This window comes from Hibiscus syriacus, unplaced genomic scaffold (assembly GCF_006381635.1).
Source record: "Hibiscus syriacus cultivar Baekdansim isolate YM2019G1 unplaced genomic scaffold, ASM638163v2 tig00110432_pilon, whole genome shotgun sequence".
Taxonomy (NCBI): Eukaryota; Viridiplantae; Streptophyta; class Magnoliopsida; order Malvales; family Malvaceae; genus Hibiscus; species Hibiscus syriacus.
Window position 1 is genome coordinate 441055 of NW_024062735.1, and position 21987 is coordinate 463041.

At 35.1% G+C, this 21987-nt stretch overlaps 1 protein-coding gene across 1 annotated transcript; it reads left to right on the forward strand.

The window, feature by feature from the left end:
• Window positions 1-995: 995 nt before the first annotated feature.
• Window positions 996-1868, forward strand: LOC120125536 (PLAT domain-containing protein 3-like). Its single transcript, XM_039143944.1, has 2 exons — window positions 996-1125; window positions 1210-1868. Exons 1-2 carry the CDS (start codon window positions 1057-1059, stop codon window positions 1663-1665), a joined length of 525 nt encoding a protein of 174 aa, XP_038999875.1. The 5' UTR covers window positions 996-1056; the 3' UTR covers window positions 1666-1868.
• The last annotated feature ends 20119 nt before the right edge of the window (window positions 1869-21987 follow it).

The window sequence follows — 21987 nt, forward strand, 5'->3', positions numbered from 1 at the left end:
AAAAAAATTAAACCAAACAATATCATTTTGTTATGATTTTTTTAACCCCAAATTTATTTTTTAATTATAGTTATATAATTTTATTTATTATTTAATATGTTCTACCTTAAATATTATGTTGTAGTTAATTTGAATCATTTTGTTTCACTTGATTTTATGGTTTTTAACTTATATATGTTATGACTTACTTTGAATATGACTTGTGATATAAATTTTTTTTATTAAATATTTTTTGTATTTTTATTTAATTTTTTAAATAATTATGACGTCGTCCGATTCTTCCGACCGGTCAGACCGGTTCGACCGGTTGAACCAGTGAACCGATAGTATAACCGATTCGCTAACTGATCCGGTTCTAAAAACCATGCTAAATACTTACACTTCACAACTTTTTTTTATTAATAAAATATATTTTTAATTATTAACAATAAAATGTATGAATACATTTGTTAAAAAATTTGTACTTAATTATTCATATTTAATAAAATATAAATATAATTTTGACTATCTATTATTTATATTTGACCATAATCTTATATAGAGGATCAGTGAGTTTAGAATTTATAGCTTAAAGAATACGAGAAAAAAAAGATTAACAACTTGATCAATCTATCAAATGAAATGATCATCTAGTTCAGTTGGTAGAGCACAAGGTTTTTAATTTTGATGTCGTGGGATCGAGTCCTACTAAGGGCATTTCATAATTCGGAGGTCTCTTACGGAAGCTGCTCTCAACCTGGTGTTGAGGGTAGCCTACTATCTTACATTTCCCTTACCCCATACATATGGGAAAAAGGGACATCCATTTATCAATCTATCAAATGTGTTTGGTCAATTATTGAATTTTAATTATTATTAAATTTTATTTGAGGTTTAAATCATTCTTACATGTAATAATATTTAATTTAAAGATTTGAGGCCTTTAAATATTTTATTAAAGCATCCAAATAAAGCAATAAAATTCATAGGGCGCAGTCCAATATATTGCATACTTATTTATATAGGACACTATATGTGAATATTTGTGGTGAGAGCTTCCAAACGTTCAAAAACGAAATGGCTACCCCAACTCTGCTACTACTCTCTTTCTTTCTCCTCCTCTCATTTTCGTCCGTAGTTATTTCTGTAAGTGCGCCTCAATAACTCATATAATCTCCTCCATACCCCCATCTTTAACCTCTCTCTCTCTGTTTTTTTTTCTTCTTGCAGGACGATGACGATTGCGTTTACTCGGTCTACATAAGGACGGGATCCATCTGGAAAGGGGGAACCGATTCCATCATCGGCCTACGACTCTACGATGCCCACGGCCACTGGGTGGAGATCACCAACCTCGAAGCATGGGGCGGCTTAATGGGTCCAGGTTACAACTATTTCGAGAGGGGTAATTTGGATATTTTCTCTGGCAGAGGACTTTGCTTGGATGCCCCTGTTTGTGCCATGAACTTGACCTCCGACGGCTCGGGTCCGCACCACGGATGGTACTGTAACTACGTGGAAGTCACCATGACCGGCGTCCATACACCGTGTAGCCAGATGCAGTTCTCGGTGGAGCAGTGGTTGGCGAACGATGCACCACCTTACGAACTCACCGCCATCAGGAACAACTGTCCCTCGGAATATCCCGTTGTTCGCAGTCACCGGAAGTCTATCTCTAGCGTGTGATTATCTTTTATATTTAATTACCATATAATATAATTATTAGTAATAGTGATTATGACAATAATCGTGGTGATGATTCGTTAGAGAATAGGTGGAATGATCATATGGTTTTCTTATAGATCCGCGCTAGTTTCGTCAAGTAATGTTTGTCGTCACATTTTGGATTAAGTAATTGTTATAATAAGCGAATTTAAATATTATAAGAATAATGTTATTTAGTTTAAATCAAATATTATTAAATAATGTTTAGTGTTAAATAAATTTATCTTTTTAAAAAATATACAGATTCAAATTAAAATACCATAAAAATTCGATTCACGTATCATGTTTATACAGATGCACTTTTCATATCATATTAATTTACGTTAATTTATACTTTTACGGATACATGCACTACAACAAAACTGTTATGTAGTGGCGTTTAGAGAGTAAACGTCACAAAATTTAAACATATAGCGGCGTTTACAATCCAAACGTCACAAAATGACATTTTAGAGGCATTTTTTTTAACAAACGCCATTATAGAGTAGTACTTTAGTGGGTTTTAAGCATAAACGACGCTAAAACTCATATTTTAGTGCATTTTTTATAAACGCCGCAATAAAGTAGTACTTTAGTGGCGTTTGTGCTTAAAATGCCACTAAAGTACTAGTCTTTAGTGGCGTTTTTGTACAAACGTCGCTAAAAATAGTACTTTAGTGGCGTTTTAAGCACAAACGCCACTAAAGTACTACTTTATTGTGGCATTTGTGCCTAAAACGCCACTACAGTACGTGTCTTTAGCGGCGTTTATCCTTAAAACGCCACTGAAGTATGAGTTTTAGCGGCGTTTATGCTTAAACGCCACTAAACTAGCGTGATACTAAGTTTTTAAAAATTCAAAGAAACACTTCAGCCTCCTCTCAGGCATGCCACTCTCTCTCTCTGTACTTTTTTTTTATTTATATATTTTCCTCCTTTTCTTTCATCGTCTCTCTTCAAATTTCAAAGTATATCTTCTCTCAAATCTATTTCTTCATCACCATATATTTCCTATTATTTCCCTCACTGTAAGGTTCTATCATTTCTTCCCAATTTTTTTTATCCCTTTGTTGACTTCATATGTTTAGATTTGGTTGTAATTTTGAAGTTTTTTTTATCCAAAATCACCGGCCTCTCTCTATTACTTGATTTTCATTTTGGTTTTATCTTAAAATGTTCATATCTTATCTGGGTTCTTCGTGTTTCAAGCTTTCGAGTATATTTGTATGCAATGTTAATCTCTTTTTCTATTGCTTTCAGGAGAGTGATTACCCAGAGTTAGCCATTACTAAGCTTTTAGGGTTTGTGAAAGGGAATGGAATGCAATTAGGTTCACACAGTGCTGTCGTTCATTGTTTGTATAATTTTCCATATGAAGCACATATTCAAGTATAGATGGACTACCATTTCCAGTTTCTTGTAATTTTAATTTTATATTATTTTCATGCATTTTCCAAAAAGGAAAAACTTCATTGAGATTTTTCATTATTGCTACCTATTAGTGGTTAAGGCCACGGCTCTAAAGGTACAGAGGCTTGTTGTCTCTAGGAGAAACAAGGAAGCATTGAATTCGCACGATAAGGTCAACTATGGGGGCTATCTCTTGTTATTGCATCTCAGCTTGGTGATCAGGTTATTATCTCTTCTACCGTATGTTTCCTTGATCTTCGTCTCTATCTTATGATGTCTGTTTTCTTTGAATCTTATCTTATTTTAGAACCACAAACAATAATTTTTAATATTAAAATATTTAAACCGGAGGAATTGAAAAAGAAAAGGATCATGGCGTCAATACTTCTTCGCCGACGAAGAATTTCAGTTTCGGGTATTTCCCGGATTCTTCAAGATTTGACTTTCGAGCCCTTGCAGTGCTATTTCTTTTGAAAGAAAAAGGAAAACGATTTCCACCGTGTATAGATTTGAGGATTCCTCATTGAGCTTATGTGAAATGTAATCAGATAGATAGAATTTTTTATTGCCCCATTTCTTAATTTTATGCTTAGTATATTTAGAAATTGAGTATTTGTATCCAATTGAAGAAAGCTGACTGCTGGTGTTTTATAGATATCGGTGTATGCTATATGTTAGTCATTGTTTTTGCAATTATTTTCTGGTTCAGTTTTGATTTATATTTTTAATGCTCAATGTTTCAGCTGTTAATGGGGATTTCTTTCGACTAGATACAGAATCGAAGTGCGAGACAATTGCTAGCTTAGGTGTAAGGAAAAGCAACACAATGGCATCGAGCTCCTGAACTCTGTGTATCTTTTTTCTTCAAAGTAAGTTCTGATGATCTTATATATACTAAACTTTTAGTTTTTATTTTCTATTTTTAGTTGCTTAGATGGCTCCAATTATAGATATAGATGTTTCTGTTTTGATTACCTAGACATGAAATATGGATTTATTGCTTGAATGTTTTTATCCCACTGGTCTTCCCCCTTATAAAAAGGATCCTCACTTTATCACTTTGTTTTAAACGAGTTTTCAAGTTTTTTTTCCTCTGATCTTATATTTTTGTTAATGGGCAGTTGATGTGATTATCTCTGAGTGGATGGGTTACTTTCTCCTGCGTAAATCTATGTTTGATTCTGTTATATGTGCTCCAGATTGTTGGCTGAAACCAGCTGGAGTCATGTAAGAAACTCTTTAGAAGTTCATTTCACCTGTATATCATTTTAAGTTTCTTTTGGGTGTCCCATTTTTTTTAGTTAAGCATTTTTTGTTTATTTTATGACCTTTGTTTTTCTTTTTTTCCCCTCCGTGCCCATGTGTCATGCGTTCTTTTTGGTAAGCAACTTCCTACAAAATGATGTGGCTCTGCCATCGAAAATCAGATTGTTGGCTAGTTAACCTTTTATCAGTATGATAATACTCTATCTAAAAGCTTCAGCTACTGGGTACTTTTACGTGATAATAATAAATAAGCAATTAAGCACGAACACTTTCTTTTTCCTTTTAGTTTCAAGAAGAATGCTATTTTGATTAATTTGAGAGTACTTTGAAATTCTTGGGTCGAAAAGAAAATTGTGAGATTTGATTGATTTGGTCTATATATGAAGCATGTTTTAGGTGCAAGAAAGTGGCTACAAGCTCAGTGGTCGCAAGATGGTCTTTGGAAAGTTAAAACTGAGGGATGTTGACTTGAACTAGTTGAAAATGCCTCCACATAGGCCTTAGCTAAATACTAAGGTAAGATATGTGTGGGTTGATATCTTGCCAACTAAAAATTCTAAAAAAATATATAAATGAGATATAGATGTAATTTAGCTTAATTTGATTCTAAGAGGACCTTTGCATTTATGTTGTGTTATTGTACTATTTTCTGTCATGTAATTTCAGTATTTTGCTTGAGCATCTACTTGTAATATTTGTTAAGTACTTGCAGCATTCTTTATAATTTTTGCAAGCTCAATGTGTGCGAGATAACTCTTCTTCTTATCTTGGTGCAACAGGGAAGAGCAGAGGATCCTGCTCATCAAGAGAATGAGTTAACAACTGCTCCTAGTCCAAATAATGGAACTCATTGGGGACAACAGGTCTGAATTGCTCAAATCCACACACTTACTTCCAACTATAAGTATGCAATCGCTAAAACATTTAGGATCAGTTTTGGAATCATGCATTAGAATTTTAGTTCTAGAAAGCCTGATCAAGCAATTTTTACTTATCCTTCTGTCCTAATTTATCCATGCATTAATAGTTAGTGCTTTTTTTATATACAAGGCTTTGGTTTGACAGTGTTCGTAGCTTAATGTATGTTCATGTGTATTTGCTTCTTTATTTTCCTAATGATTTTTTTATTTCTTTTTATTGTGGGACAGGTTTTTCTCTTTCATCATCCTCTTCATGTTGATGAAGAAAACTAGAAAGCTACTAGATGTATTGAAACTTGTAAAGTTATTGAGATAAACTTTTTTGGTGCTCAAGTATGTGTTATTTCTTTTTTTTTTATATGAACATGGGTACAATTTTGTCTATTTCCCTTATTTCAAGAATTTTGTCGATTTCCCTTATTTTGTTGTTAAGTATTTTTTCTGTATAACTTGTGTCTTTATTAAAATGTATGGTTGTTGTTAATTAGATGAAGCTAGATGATATTAAATTTAGGTAATTAGAAATGAAATATGCAAAATCATCTTAGCTAAAGAAAGGTAATTAGTGGAGTTTGTTCAAAAACACCGCTACAGATATCGACCTTTTGCGACGTTTGTTCCAAAAATGCCGCTATAGATATTGACCACTTGCGACGTTTATTCCAAAACGCCGCTAAATATAAACACCTATTGCGGCGTTTGTTGAAAAATCGTCGCTATATATCGTTACCTATTGTGGTTTTTTTGTTACCGAACGTCGCGATCTTTAGCGGTGCTTTTTACGGCGTTTGTCATATCGGCGCATGTGTTTTTTACGGCGCTTAAAAACGCCGCTATATGTAAAAAAATGCTGCAAAAAGATAGTTTTGCTGTAGTGATGTTAATTGTTATTGGAAATGTAATTTTTTTATTTTTTAAAATTAATAAGTGTAAAAGAAAATTTTCGAACTAAATCAAGTTCATTAAAAATAATAACATAAAAAGAATGGTTTAGATACAATATATGGCTGCCATTTGACGTAGGCCGCGTGGCAGCGTCTAATTAAAGAACATTAACCATAAGGTCCTAAATTTGGGCGATTTTCCCGATATATCACCGTTGGACAATATATTTCTCGATCAGGCACCGTTCAGACTATATTTCCTGATCTAACACCCTTTACAGAAAGGCGCGACGCCTACAACGCGCTTTACGCTGATTTGGCGTCACATGGGGTAAGGCGTGCCCCCTGTAGCGCGCCTTACCCTAGAATCTGCCACATATTAGTAAGGCGCGGTGCAGGGGCCACGCCTTACCCCAAAATCTACCACGCGTCAATAAGGCGCGCCCCCTACGGCACGCCTTGGGTATAATTACCCACCTACCCCGACGTTTCACACCTCAATCCCTCCCTATAAATACCCCCATCCTCAATCATTTTCATCACACCAAATTCTCTCAACTTCTCTCAAATACTCTTATAATCTCTGTCTAAGGTATATTTTATTATATTTTTAATATTTTGTATTTAATTTATTTAAATATTTAATTTATTTAATATTTTATTTAATTAATTTTTTTTGCAGATATAAAATGGAAGACGATCTACTTCTCTTGGATGGAAATCATATATCTCGACACTTTGCTGATACGGTAACATTTTAACGTTTTAATTTAATTTAAATTATTAGTAATTATTTGTTGATTTATTTAATGCATGATTATTAGATTAAGAATTAATTTTTGTAATTATTTAATTTTAGGAGAAAGACCGTGTATTTGATCCATTTATTAGGAATCTTAAGTTAGTGATACCTAGTCGTGTCTTGCCGTATTTAGTAGAGGTAAGATTCGGTTATATAGGTAGATATTAGGGTCACTGTAAGATAGAACCATACCTTATTTCTGCCTTAGTAGAGCGGTGGAGGCCGGAGACCCACACATTCCATCTTCCGTGCGGAGAGTGCACGATTACACTTGAGGATGTTGCTATGCACCTGGAGTTTCCGGTGGATGGAGATGTGATATCGGGATCGCGCAGGGTTCCTGGATTGCTTTGTGTCGGGATAATCTAGGACGTGTATCGAAAAGTTTTAACGGTGGTCGGATACCGTTAAATTGGTTAAATGCCAATTTTCGGGAGTTGAGCGAGGACGCGTCAGATGATGAAGTTAAAATGTATGCAAGGGCATGCATACTGCAGTTGATAGGAGGGTTTTTGATGCCGGACAAATCACGCAACCAAGTTCACTGTATGTGGTTGCTATATCTTGTCGGCTTTCGTCTGGTCGGATCACTCAGTTGGGGCTCTGCAGTTTTGGCTTTATTATACAGGGAGATGTGTCGAGCCACTGACTACAGGAGAAATGCTATCGGCGGATGTCTCCTCCTGCTGCAGTCTTGGGCATGGTATCAATTGCCCTTTTTATGTCTCGTTGTGAAGAACCCATTCGTATTTCCGCTACTCTTGAGGTAATTATACAACTGATTTCGTATATTAATCATTTTATATAGTGTATAATAAATTTTTTTTCTTGAATAGGTGGTCTACTTATAGGAAAAATCATCAGGAGCTACCTGATGATTTAGAAAAAATTAGGGTGCTCATCGATCAGAAGGCTGGCACACAGATATGAATTTAAATGTTTAAAAATCGATTTTAGATTATAGTTATATAATTAGATTATTATTTTGATAAAAATTATATATATTTGTTTTAGTTTGAATGAGTGTCATATTCTAATGATGATGTGAGGACGGTGATCCCACCTGAGTTGAGGGGCCCATCAGATGTTTGGATGGCGATGATCCCTTTGATATGTTATGAAACCGTCGAGTGGCACTCCACTGATCGCGTGCTCCAGCAATTTGGTTGTTTTCAACCGATTCCGGAAGCACCTCGCAATATGGACGACTTGCATGCCACAGATAGACGCGGCAAGACCGATACAGATTGGCTGGTGATGCATCATGAGTGAGTTGTGTTAAGGGAGGATCGACATCGGCGCCTTCCTCGTAGAGAGCCCATTTATGTTGATGACTTGATGGTTGGTGATGATTATTATAAGTGGTTCAACAGAAACGAGAAATTATTTATGCTTCCCGAGGATGCACGAGGGCGGACCTTTCCACGACGTCGACAGAGACGTTCACCAACACAGCACCATCGTCCCCCGACTCGTGGATGGAGAGCAGGTACTTCCGGTTCATCATCAACTGCACCAACAAGACCTTCATAGCAGCCACCGTCTGTAGCGACTTATATACCACAACCATATATGATGCCGTCACCGCCTTTCCATTACCAGATGCCACCGCCGCCGCCTTCACATGGTTTTATGACCTCGCTGCCGCCACCTTCACAGAGTTTTATGACCCCTCCTGGAGGCTATTATGGGTCTATGTTTGCAGATATGACTTAGGGTTCATATGCTGGATATATGGCGGGTTCAGCCTCATCACCTATGGCCGCAGCACAGTCACGTCCTGTACAGTTTTCACACTCAACGATGTTTGAGTTTTATGAGTTTTCCTAGTTTTCGCAGGCCAGTGGGATAGTTAGTCATACACATCCAGAGTCCTTATTCTATGGAGGTGCTTCATCGTCATCAGATCCTCATCAATAAAATTTAGCTGCTCAGGACGAGGACGATGATGATGATGATGGTGATGATGATAACAGCGAGGAGCCACAACCAGTGATACGAAGAAATCCTCCTCGAGACCGACAGCCACCGCCTTACGGAACACATTTGCGTCGCAAGCATCGATAGATTTTGTTTTTTTATTATATTTGTATTTAGTATTTTTTTTATTGTAGTTGTTTTTTGGACTTTTTATTGTAATTTTTTTATCATTTAATACTTACTTTAATTCGTTAATATGGTTGGATTTATTTTAATTTATTTTGATAAATTTGTTGGACTTTTTGTTAATTTATTTTGCTTAATTTTGTTTATTACCATTTAATATTAGTTATTGTAATTTGGTTATCATTTACCATTTAATACATATTGTATAGTTAATATCAGTTATTTGTTAATATAATGCCAACGTTCAATCTCATATAACCCCTGCCCTGCGCTATACTCCTAGGTGGCCTAAGGCGCCCCCCGGGGGCACGCCTTATCCCACGTGACGTTAAATCAACGTAAAGCGCGTTGCAGAGGCCGCACCTTTCTGCAAAAGGTGTTAGATAAAAAAATATAGTCTGAACGGTGTCTGATCGAGAAATATATTGTTCAACGGTGATATATCGGGAAAATCGCCCTGAATTTACCGTGGCAGAAGTTAATGATTGTTGGGTGAGATTATAATTGAGAAAGACATTTATTTATATATAAAGTCAGAGACTTTAGAATTCAGATGTAGAAAAACACTTGGTAACTCTTTCAAGAATATATAAAACTAAATTTAAAAAACATTTTATATTAATTATTTAAAGTTTATAAAAATTAATACTATATGGCTACATGCATCATAACATTAAGGAATTTTAATATAATTAAAATTCAGTTATTATTTTACTTGTTTATTGATTCCAGAAGTATTTGAAAATTTGAAGAAAAATCACTTAAGTTCTTAAACTATTTTTATATTTAATTATTTTTTTATAATTTAAAATTTTATTAATTCACTCATTCAACTAACATTGACTATTAGTCTAATTATCTTTTGGATCAATTAGTATTGCATGTTTGCGTCCGACGCTTTTACAAGATATTTTTAAAATTTTATTACTTTTTAGATTTTTATTAAAAAATTTATTTTTTGAACGTACAAATTTCACGTGACTGAACCACGTTATGCCACATGAAAATAACAACTCAAAAAATTGATTCAATTTCTAAAAAAAACATAACTTAAATTTCTATAGAAAAAATTGAGACTGTCAAAATAAATTCAGCCATTGTTGAAACAAAAGTCAAAATTTGAATGGTGGTAGCATCACTATTGAACACGCTAAACTACAACAAACACATCAAATCGCTACTGAACAAGTAAAATTTTGGGTAAAGTATATTAATGGTCCCTAAACTTTTCTAAAGCTTTCATTTAGATCCCATTACTTTTAAAACTTGCAATACAATCCCCAATATTTAGTCTGTTTGCAATATGGTCCCCGACGTAACTGGCCGTTTGCAATATGGTCCCCGACGTAACCGGCCTTTTGATGTCGTTACACTGTCGTTAGTACGTTTGCAATATGATCACTGAACTTTTCAAGCGCTTGGATTTAGGTCCCCTAACTTTTAAAACTTGCAACACAGTCCTTAGAACCCCAAATTTCTTTTTTATCTCGAATTTCCTTTTTCGTTTCTCTCTTCTCATTTCCAGTGTAACTTTTCAGTCGGGGATGCATGGGAAATTCCAATCTAACTTTGAATTATGTGGAGGTGTTGACTTGAATAAGGGTACATTGAGAGAAGACCCGACCAAGGGACTATTGAGACCATCAACGATTCAAGGTGTAATGTTAGATGCATGTCATCTCAGGTGAAGCATAGATGTTCGATGAAATGTTTGTGAGAAAAAATGGGGTTATAAATGCATAGTTGACAAATACCACTAAGATGAACTAAGTATCATTGTTGAAAGTCACCAACAAAGCTGAAATTGTTTTGTATAAATGACATATAATAATTTCTTCGTTTAATCCTTGTGGTTAAAGATTATCCAACAGATGATCAAATTTAATGAAATCCCAAACAACGCATTCACCTCTCATTCTCTTTCGCAACTCGAAAGGCATCATGACAGGGTCAAGTAACTGCTCCAAATATACTACCATGTCATGATGCCTTCCGAGTTACGTGCATGCAGAATTATATTCTAAAGCTATAATTCAATACAATTCAACTATAAAATTTCCAAAACATGTAAAAAAAATCCAATTCGTTCACGATATATCAGTCCCATAATCAACATGAACTTATTAAAAAGAATACGAGCTCACAGGACGCCGAAAACCATAGGTCAGATCAATAAAATTCCCAGTAAACTAGTATCAACAGTCTCTCGAATTGAGCCAGGCGATTTCACTATGTCGATACTCACAACCAATTCCCTGATTTAAAGAAAAACCAAACAAGAAGATCAAAAAAATTTAGTCTAGAACCCTATTTCACTTCTATTCTGGTAGACTGAATATCTTTCATAATGAGTACTAAAAGTTTTGATTAAGAAGAAAGAAAGAAAATTAGATGGTTTTGGTTCAAAACTAACACTGAATATCTAGATCATTGACATGCAGTTCTAGAAACATAAAAATTTCAACAAAAAACACACAATACGAACTGAAAATGGGAAAGTACGAAAGAGAAAAAGCTTACTTCTGGATAGCCCAAAAGAGAAAATAAATACCTTCTTGCAAGTGAGGGGGAGAGACTAAGAAATAAATGCAATCGATGTTGCGTTCCAACAATTCTTCCTCCATTTTTTTTCTTTGTAAATAAAAAGCTGAAAGGTAGAGCACTGCTTGAGTTTACAATTTTACATGGCGAAAAATTAAAGAACAAAAATCAAACAAGAATGCATGTGAGCGAAAGAGACTGAGAGGTGAATGTGTTGTTTGGGATTTCATTATATTTGATCATCTGTTAGAAAATCTTTAACCACAAGGATTAAATGAAGAAATTATTATATGACATTTATACAAAATAATTCCAGCTTTGTTGGTGACTTTTAACAATGATACTTAGTTTATTTTAGTAGTATTTATCAACTCTGCATTTCCCATTTGTTTGTCACAAGCATTTCATCGAACATCTATGCTTCACCAGAGATGACATGTATCTAACATTACACCTTGAATCGTTGATGGTCCCGATAGTCCCTTGGTCGGGTCTTCTCTCAATTAATGGACCCTTATTCAAGTCAACACCTCCGCATAATTCAAATTTAGATTAGAATTTCCCATGCATCCCGACTGAAAAGTTACGCTGGAAATGAGAAAAGATAATGGAAAAAGGAAATTCGAGATCGAAAAGGAATTTGGGGTTTAGAATGAAATTGAAGACTGTGTTGCAAGTTTTAAAAGTTGGGGACCTACATGCAAGCGCTTGAAAAGTTCAGTGACCATATTGCAAACGTACTAACGGCGTCAAACGGTTGGTTACATCGGGGATTGTATTACAAACAAACTAAATATTGGGGGATTGTATTACAAGTTTTAAAAGTTGGAGGACCTAAATGAAAGCTTTAGAAAAGTTCAGTGACCATTATTATACTTTACCCTAAAATCTTTATTGTTTAACATATTAAAATCCCTCAAAATCTTTTAAACACCAAAAAAAGTTTCTTGTTAATTTGATTTTTGGTTCTTAAAATCTTTAGGGTAGTTGATATTTGTACTGATAATTCCCGTAAAAAAATACCACCAACATACATCTACCATCACTTCATCCCGCCTGCCAATAAAATTACTTGAAACAAAGCCATGGCATTTGATCACTATTTAACCTGCAAATTAAAACCCATTTAACCGCCGAAAAGCATACAACAATTGGGTTAAATTGGGCGAGCTTATGCGGTTTAAACTAGAAATTACATTTCATCTTTTATTTTGATTTTGGGGCTCACTTTGCACCCAAAACTTTTAGTAAATTCGAATTTTGGATCCATCTGTTCTTCTTTCGTTGCACTACCCAATTTACTAAATCCAAATTTGAAATCGAATAATTAGTATTACACTACTTTTTTATTTTAAAATTAATGGAAAGAAGAAGAATAAGAAGAAGCTATTAAGAAGAAATGCATTATAATTTAGAGAAAATAACTTCAGTGACCGAAAAATACCTTATAATATACGATTTTAACCAACTTGTTTTGGATTTGTGAAAATGACCAACAAATTCGCAACGCGAACTCCAATTTCGCAACTCAGTTTTGAAATTCGCAACGCGAATATGGAAATCGTAACGCGAATATGTAATTCGCAACGCGAATATGTAATTCACAACGCGAATTTGTAAATCGCAACACATAAGTCAAATTCGCAAAGCGCGTTTATTTTCGCAACGCGAATTTGATTTTCGAATTCGAAACACAATATTAATTTCGCAACACAATGTAAACAATATAATCGCAACTCATAACCTAAAACCCTAAATCACAACTCAGCCACATCTCCATCTCTCACTCTCTAAAACGACATCCGTCCCCATCTCCGGCGACATCCGTCCCCATATCCGATGACCCCCCTCTATCTCCAGCTCTCAGAGTCACCCTCACAACCATTCACGGCCACAAATGGAAAATCAACCACCGAGTGTTAGTTTCTTAATTATTTTTATTTTGAAATTTCTGTATTATTATTAGATTTTTCATATTTAAATTGATGATAAATTTACTAGTAATTTCAATATATAGATTAACCATTTCACTTAGATTGCTTAGTAAATTTATTCGGTTACTGTCAATACTGCTAAACTGTTTAGTCTTTAACCCTGTGAAGTTAGTATTTGTCTTTTGGTTGAAGTAATGCAATTCATTCAAGTTTCAATTTGCAGAAGAATAGTTTTTGAAACTTAAATTCGCGACACGAAAATTAAATTCGCAACACAAAAATCGCAACGCGAATTTAGTTTCGCGTTGCGATTTTCATTTTCGCGTTGCGATTTTCATTTTCGTGTTGCAAATTTAAGTTTCAAAAACTACTCTTCTTCTGCAAATTGAAACTTGAATGAATTGCATTACTTCAACCAAAAAACAAAGACAAATACTAACTTCACAGTGTTGCGAATTTAAGTTTCAAGAATAAACTACTACTCTTTATGTTATCCTTGAACCTGCACTAAACCTATATGTTGTCCCTTTAAATGTGATATAAGTGCTTACTTCTGGAATGTTACCTGATGCATTTTGTGAACTATGATAGAATAATGACTTGGGTGAATACCGTGCTAGTTTGAAACATATTTGGCTATATTTTCCCTGTTTAATATCATGTCTATTTATAGTGTATAATTTATAGTTTTTGGTATATCTAACTTTGTATGTTTATTGTTTTTGTTAGGAAATTTTTTCGGCTTTATTGATTTTAAGGAATAAATTAAGCCTAGCCACTACAATTGCGTAGTCACTTACACCTGTACAAAGAAATTTGTTTGAGAAAACTTGTTTCGAGCCTTGGCTGAAAGTACAACATCCAGGTGGAGATGCTATGTTGACCCATTTGTTTCTTCAGACCATGACTAACGATCTATCCGAGAGGATACAACGTGGTGATGAAGAGATATAGTTTCATTTTCTACCGGCGTATACTTGTTTTGGGCGGGAGGAGTTTTGCTTAATCACTGGTCTACGTTTCGGACGACACGATAAAGTAGTCGGTACACTAGTCATATCGCCCGCCCATTATGGTTATTTCGGGTTTTTCCTGAGTTGGCAAAGGTAAAGCCCAGTTTACACGTCGACAATTGTAAAAGATTACTTCTTAAAGATGGTTTTACTCGGATGGATGACCTTGATGTTATCCGAGTATACCTTTTATTACTTTTGAATGTCAGGTTTTTAGGCAAAGAGGGCAGGCAACCTATTTTTGAGAATTTAATATTATTAGTAGAGGACCTAGATGCATGGAACGTGTTTCTGTGGGGTTCATATCTATGGAAAGCTACTTGGAAAAAGTTGTCAACTGCCTTTGAGGACCGTCGTAGTTTGCATGGCCATGGTTCTAAATACACTTTGGTAGGCTTTATTTGGGCCTTTAAGATAAGAATTTCTATATAATGTTTCTAAAATTATAATTAATTATTTAACAATTACTAAAATTAATGTTTGTATATTATATTGTTTGTAGATTTGGATATTTGAGGCTTTTCCCTATATGCAGACATATGCTATCAAAAAGTCATATGATATTCCTAGGGCTATTACCTGGAGGAGGATCCGACTGTTGGATTGGGAAGATTTAATACTATATATGACGATGAATGATATAAGTTAACACAAATACTACCATATATAAACAAGTTATTACTAGTAGACGTTTGACTTTGTTTGAGCTTTTATATTGTTAGGAGGCAAACTATCCATTACAGAGGCTGAACTTGCCACTGATTGGTGGCAAGCTAGTAAGCGTTTTTTATGGGACGGATGATGAGCACCCTCTACTTTGAGAGCCATCACCTGATCGAGCCGATTCTACAGCTCGACACCCAAAGCCATCACCTGATTGAGCCGATTATACACCTCCACAACGAGATCCATCACCTATTCTATCATATCATCGAGCCTCTTCTCCACCATCACCTCATGATAGGAGACCGACAAAGATGTCATGACATTTATCTCCCTGTTCTCCACCTCCACGAGATGAGTTAGGGGAGTTACGTGATGAGGTCATTGCTTTGCGTGATGAGGTCAGTACTTTACGTGACAACAATAGTGCATGGCGTGATGAGGTACGGTCTTTACGTGGTGAGGTAGATGTTTTACGTGATGACAATGGTGCTTTACGTGGTGAGGCATCTACTTTACGTGATGAGGTAACCGCTCTATGTGAGATTATTTCATCGTTGCAGAATGAGGTTCATACTCTACGCAATGAGGTAAGTTTGTTTAATACTATACTAAAAATGCAAATAACCTTTTTTCGGCATTATTTATGTATTTATTTACTGATTTATGTATTACTTTATTTTTAGCGGCCCAATAAGGTAGATGCTTTACGTCGGGTTTTTCTTGTACGACAGGGTTCATGCATAAGACGTCGTGCACGTGCCATTACGTCTCCTTTCACCCAAATGGTTACAATACTCCGTAAGAAGAAGCTCGATTCACCTTTCATCGTTCAAGAGACCCCTCCTATTGTTCAAGAGGCCCCTCTCATTGTTCAAAAGGCCCCTCTCATCATTCAAGAGGCCCCTCTCATCATTCAAGAGGCCCCTCCCACCGTTCAAGAGCCTGATTCACATGGCATACTATGTCGACTTATTGATAAACCCATTACGTGCCTGGTATAATGGATCAGAGTTGGCTTTCGTATCAGTTACCGGCCAGTACCATTCTTCAGCAGGAGAGGAGAACACTACCGAACACAATTATGGATAATACCCTTTGGGCTAAGACCACAGTTGATTTTTATCTACATGAGCGGAGCCAAGGGTGCTACGCTGATATATGCAAAATTGACGATAATATGCATTTGTTTCTTGATCGATCTTGGTGGGGTGTTTTATTAGGGGTTGAAGAGAATGACTATTTCGAATGGGGGGTAAGTCTTATATTCTTCTTATATTGCATTTTGATTATTTTTTTTAAATTTATTAAATTCACTAATATATGTATTTTTTTTATAAAACAACATATTGATACATGTGTGTCACGTCTTCTAATTATAAGGAAATTGAAGAAAATAAAAAAGATGCAATGGACTATTATGCCTTCGTCTTTTCACGTAGCTCACTTTAAGGATCAGAGAGACGCTTCATATGCGTTGGGTAATGGAAATGATATCCTTTATCTTGCGTGGTGAGAGGTCGATAAGGTTAGTATTTATTTTTGAATATTTTAAAGGTGTTCATAAATTTTATTTGGTGTGCGCAATTGAATAATTATTTATGATTGCAGGTGTTTATTCCTGTTATGGAATATCATCATTGGCTTCTCGTCGAGCTTCAGTTCTCATCCATGAAGACGATAGTATATGACAACATGTTGAATTACATACCATTGTCTGATTTGAAAGATATTATTTGTAAGGGATGGAGCGCTCATTTGGCTAAATACTTGGATGCGATTGATTATTGGACTAATTCAGGAAACAAGAAGCCAAATAAGTTAAAAGTTACAATAATAAGAGACGAGACAGCGCCACAACAAACGACAAGAGCCAGAAGGGATTGTGGTCCTCTTGTATGCATGTGCTTGGAACGTATGATAATAGGAGGTAAACAGTTTCTACCTCCCACAGATAGAGATAGAGGTGCAGTAGGGTTGTGGTTTCAGTATTTTATGTCTAGAGTGATATATTTGAGACGTTGCCTACCTGCATTCGCGTGCTAAAAGTGCATAAACAATCATTTGTTATTGGTAAGTTTGAGCAAGTGTTGTTAACATATATACTTTTTGTTGATTTGAAAATGCTTGGTTAAGTACCTAGAATTCAATAATTTGTTGTTTGTTGGTTTTTTATGTGTAGAAAATCTCATGGCTATAACGTTTCTGCAGGTTAATCCTGAAGTGTGCTGCGTGAACAAATTGATGTATTTGGATGTAAGCTCCCTATTGTTAGGAGCATTTGGATATACTGTATGGGGATGTCAAGTGTAAATAAGAATTATTATTTTTTGTTTAATTGATTTGTTGTTTAATTTCAATCTGCATTATGTTGAAGGCAAAAAAAACCTGTTGAAGGTACACTTTCGCAACGCAAAAGTCAAATTCGCGTTGCGATTTTTGCGTTGCAAATTTGACTTTCGCAATAATCGCAACGCGAATTTGACTTTCAAAACAATCGCAACACGAAAATCACAACGTGAATTTGACTTTCGCGTTGCGAATTCAAGGAAAACACCTTCAAAAAGATAACAGACAATAATCTGATAAGTGATAACAACTAAACAGATCATAGCAATGATTAAACTCAAGTTACTAATGCATGTCTAACTGAAAATGTATTCATTCAGACATAAAATACACATAATAAAACGTTTGCATTTAAAAATCGCCTAAGTTAATAAGTCCCAAAAGGTGAAGCCGGTTGTGATTGGGATTTTGATTTTGATTGCGATTTTGATTTCCTTTTGCTTGGCACCATATGAGTTTTGGCTTTTGATGAGGATCCATATTTTGGTATAGAAAAATATGATTGTGATGGCACTGGTGATCCACAGGTCAACCTTGTATGACCATTTTCATTGCACCGACTACATATTGATATCCTCTTCTCTTCACCCTTAGACGATATACGATCGTGATTTTTTGGTCGGCCAGGTAGCCTGCTGTCAATGTCTGGTGGCAAAACTGTTTGTAAGTCATATGGTATGTCCCACTCAGAAGGATGTGGAATAGGGTATACAATCTCGGTATAAGTCTGTCGATATACTTCTGTAGTGTAGCAATCTATAGCGTATGCGCTTGAATCATCTTGGTTTAGATGAAGAGAAACTTTTATAACATGACCACAAGGATAACCAGATATTTTTCATTTCATACAACTACACGTCTTTGCATTTAGATCGACAAGCTCATTTAAGTTATTATCCAATACTTCAAACAAAGTGTTTAAACATGGTTCAACTCTCCATGACGTTGACTTCACAACATGTTTCGTTATTTTTTTTCAGTCCATGGTGTAACACGATGTTCCAATGTTCCTATAAATTTAAATAAATAATACTTAGTAAAATATATTAAATATGATAAGTTACGAATTTAAAGAAATAATATCTGCATGGTTTCTTTTCTTGTAGTACCATTGTTGAATAGAGGCTCGAAAAAACTCCATTAACATAGTAATGGGTAATTTTCGGGAATGACGACTTAGAGCGTTGATTGATTCTGCACTATTAGATGTCATGAAACCATATCTTGCTCCAAGTTGATGTACTCTTGACCATCTTTCAAACCCTACATTTTCTAGTGTTTGACCACATTGAGGTAAAACACGTCTTAAACAATTTATATGCTTATTAAAATCTACTTCCCGATAAGCTTTTAATCCTTCCAGTATGTCCATTTGTGATTTTTTATACCAGCAGACATTGATTTTAGATTTCTATACAAATAAACACCACAAAGTCCATGAAAAACATCTAGGAAACACCTTCTAACAGCGTTGTCAATTGAGTTTGCCCTATCGGATATGATTGTCAGATTGCTAATATGACCTATGCAATCCCTAAGATTCCCCATAAACCATGTCCATGAATCAGAGGTTTCAGATTTGCCAACCCCATAAGCTATTGGCAGTATCCCATTATTAGCATCCATGGCTACTGCTAATAAGTTTACTCCAAGGTATCGACCTTTCAAATGTGCTCCGTCAACTATAATAACTGGGTGCATGCAAGTAATAAACGAACAAATCTACAAAATAGTATACACAAGAAATATAATCATTTAAATGTGAAATGCATGTAACTAACAAAAATGAGTCAACAAAATTATATTGATTTACTAACCGCAGCACCAATGGTGATAAACAACAACTCAAAACGCCCATCTCTATATGTTTTGATATGAGTTACCGACCCAGGATTTTTCAGCTTTAAATTATGACAATAAGCCGACAGCTGGGCAAACGATGCTTCTGGCGACCCCCTCAACAATTCCAAGGCCTAACATTTGGCTCTCCAAGCTTTAGAATGTGAGATACTAATCTTGAACCGAGCATTCATGTCAGTCATAATTTCATGTCCCCAATATACCCTGCCATTCAAAAACATTAACTCAGCCAGAAAACCACCCAACACCTTTTTGTTTGTCTGTCTATGGTGAGGGAAAACTTGAGTTCTTGAACATGTATGTTTATCAATAAAAGTCCTAACTTGAAACATTTCGCAATCTTTTATCCTTTTTGCAATCATACGCCACGTACAGTTTTTTTCAATCATACACTTTGTTTCGAAATGATCTTTGCTTGATTTGTTAACTTTTAGTTGATAGCCATCTTCCACACATTTCGTATACAAAGCTATCTTCAAGTCTTCATTTGTATCAAACAATCATCTTTCTTGATACGAATAACTTTTGTGTTACAATCAACTGCTATCTTTACCAACTCTTCTTCCGGTATCTGAAGTAATTCTGGCATATTCCAGTTATACTCCCGTGGTATTTTCTTCTTTTTCTTTTCTTCGGGGACTTCTTCTTCTTCTTCTTCTTTAGGGTTATATGAATTACAGAATGGATGTTCAACATGTTCATTCAAAGTCGTAACTTCCTCCTTGTTATCATCAGCAACATCTTCCTCGGCAGCGGCTGTTTCAGCATCAAAATGCGGGTATTGACCAATATCAAAATCATTACACGCAGGGTCTATTTCTTCTTCTGAAACATCATCAAAATCCGAGTATTGACCAAGATCAAAGTCCGGTTATTGACCAAGATCAAATTTCAAATACTGACTAGTACTCACAATTTTTTCTGTTGGCTCATCATCGTCTAACTGGTCAATACGAAAACCAGAATTTGGTACTGAAAGTTGATTGGGATTTGGATTAGGGAAAGGTTGTGGGTTTTGAGATTGTGTTTGGTATTGGAAATGTGGTGAAACAAAATTTTCTTGGTGATGAAATTGTGGTGGAACCATTAAATTTTGAGGTTGATAACAACGTTGTACATTGTGAGCACCATAAACTGGGGTTGAAGAACTTAGTTGATTACTACCCGCTACTGACCCAACTTCATTACTTCTAGTTTTAACAACATACAATGTAACATCATCTTCTTACGAAACACTAATGTAAGCAATGAATCGTTAAACATCTTCATTGTCGGTTAACAAATAAACTTTACCTTTTCTCTGATAAGATAGCCTAAATCCACTTAGGGGCTCTAAATTCAATTTCTTTACAACACGTAACATTAGAGTTTCATAAGTTAACTTTTTTAATGACAATTTTAGTTGAAGATTCATGGGTAAAGGCATATATTGTAAAACAAAATGAACATTCTCCCATGACCCTCCAAAACACAAATCTATCCAAACATGATCAACATTAGATCATTCTACAAATTGTAAATTAATTTACTAAACAAACGAGCTATAAACTAGATATCATCACTAACTTAGAGAAAAACATACCTTTATTAAGTTGATAGTTGATAATTTGGGAGAGAAATCATTGAAAAATTATATAGAAATAAAATTATGTAAAAAAAAAATTGAGACAGGGAAGGATGTCGTTGGATATAGGAATGGATGTCGCCGGATAGAGTGATAGATGGAGATGGAATGAGTTGCGATTTAGGTTATGAGTTGTTGCTGCTGCGTAGTTATATACCCAAAACATTTGTGTTACGAAAATAAAAGATGTTGCGAAATTAAAATTCGTGTTGCGAATTCGAAAATCGAGTTGCGAAAATAAAATTCGTGTTGCGATTTAGAAAATCTTGTTGCGAAAAGGAAACTTGTGTTGCGAAAAAGAAATTCGCGTTGCGAATTCAGAAATCAAGTTGCGAATTTGAAATTCCATGTTGCGAATTTGGAAATCGCGTTGCGAGAAAGAAATTCACGTTGCGAGAAAGAAATTCACGTTGCGATTGCAGAAACTGAGTTGCGAATTTGGAAACTGTGTTGCGAAATTGGGGTTCGCGTTGCGAATTTGTTAGTCATTTTCGCAAATCCAAAAAAATTGGTTAAAATCGTATATTATAAGGCATTTTCGGTCACTAAACTTATTTTCTCTTATAATTTATCATATACTGTTTAATAATACAGATTGTGATTATATAAATATAAATAATAGTGGAATGAAACTTGGCAGCAGTGTGTTAAAAAGGATGGGTGACTTAGTCAGAGTCTCGATCCGGTTCGGAAAATCAGGAAGACAGTCAACTTAAAACCCCAAAAGATCCCACTCTAAACCATCTACAAAACTACAACCATTTGGACTTTCATGCTGAATGATCTTTCACGAATTTGGCAGCTTCTTTTGAATTTGTTTCCTCACAGGCTGCCACATAATTTTGCAGACATGTCTTGTGCCTGCATAAACTTCACGGCATGGTGCATGGTTTAAAAAAAAAAGTGCTCAGAATGAGGCAGCCTGCAGCTTT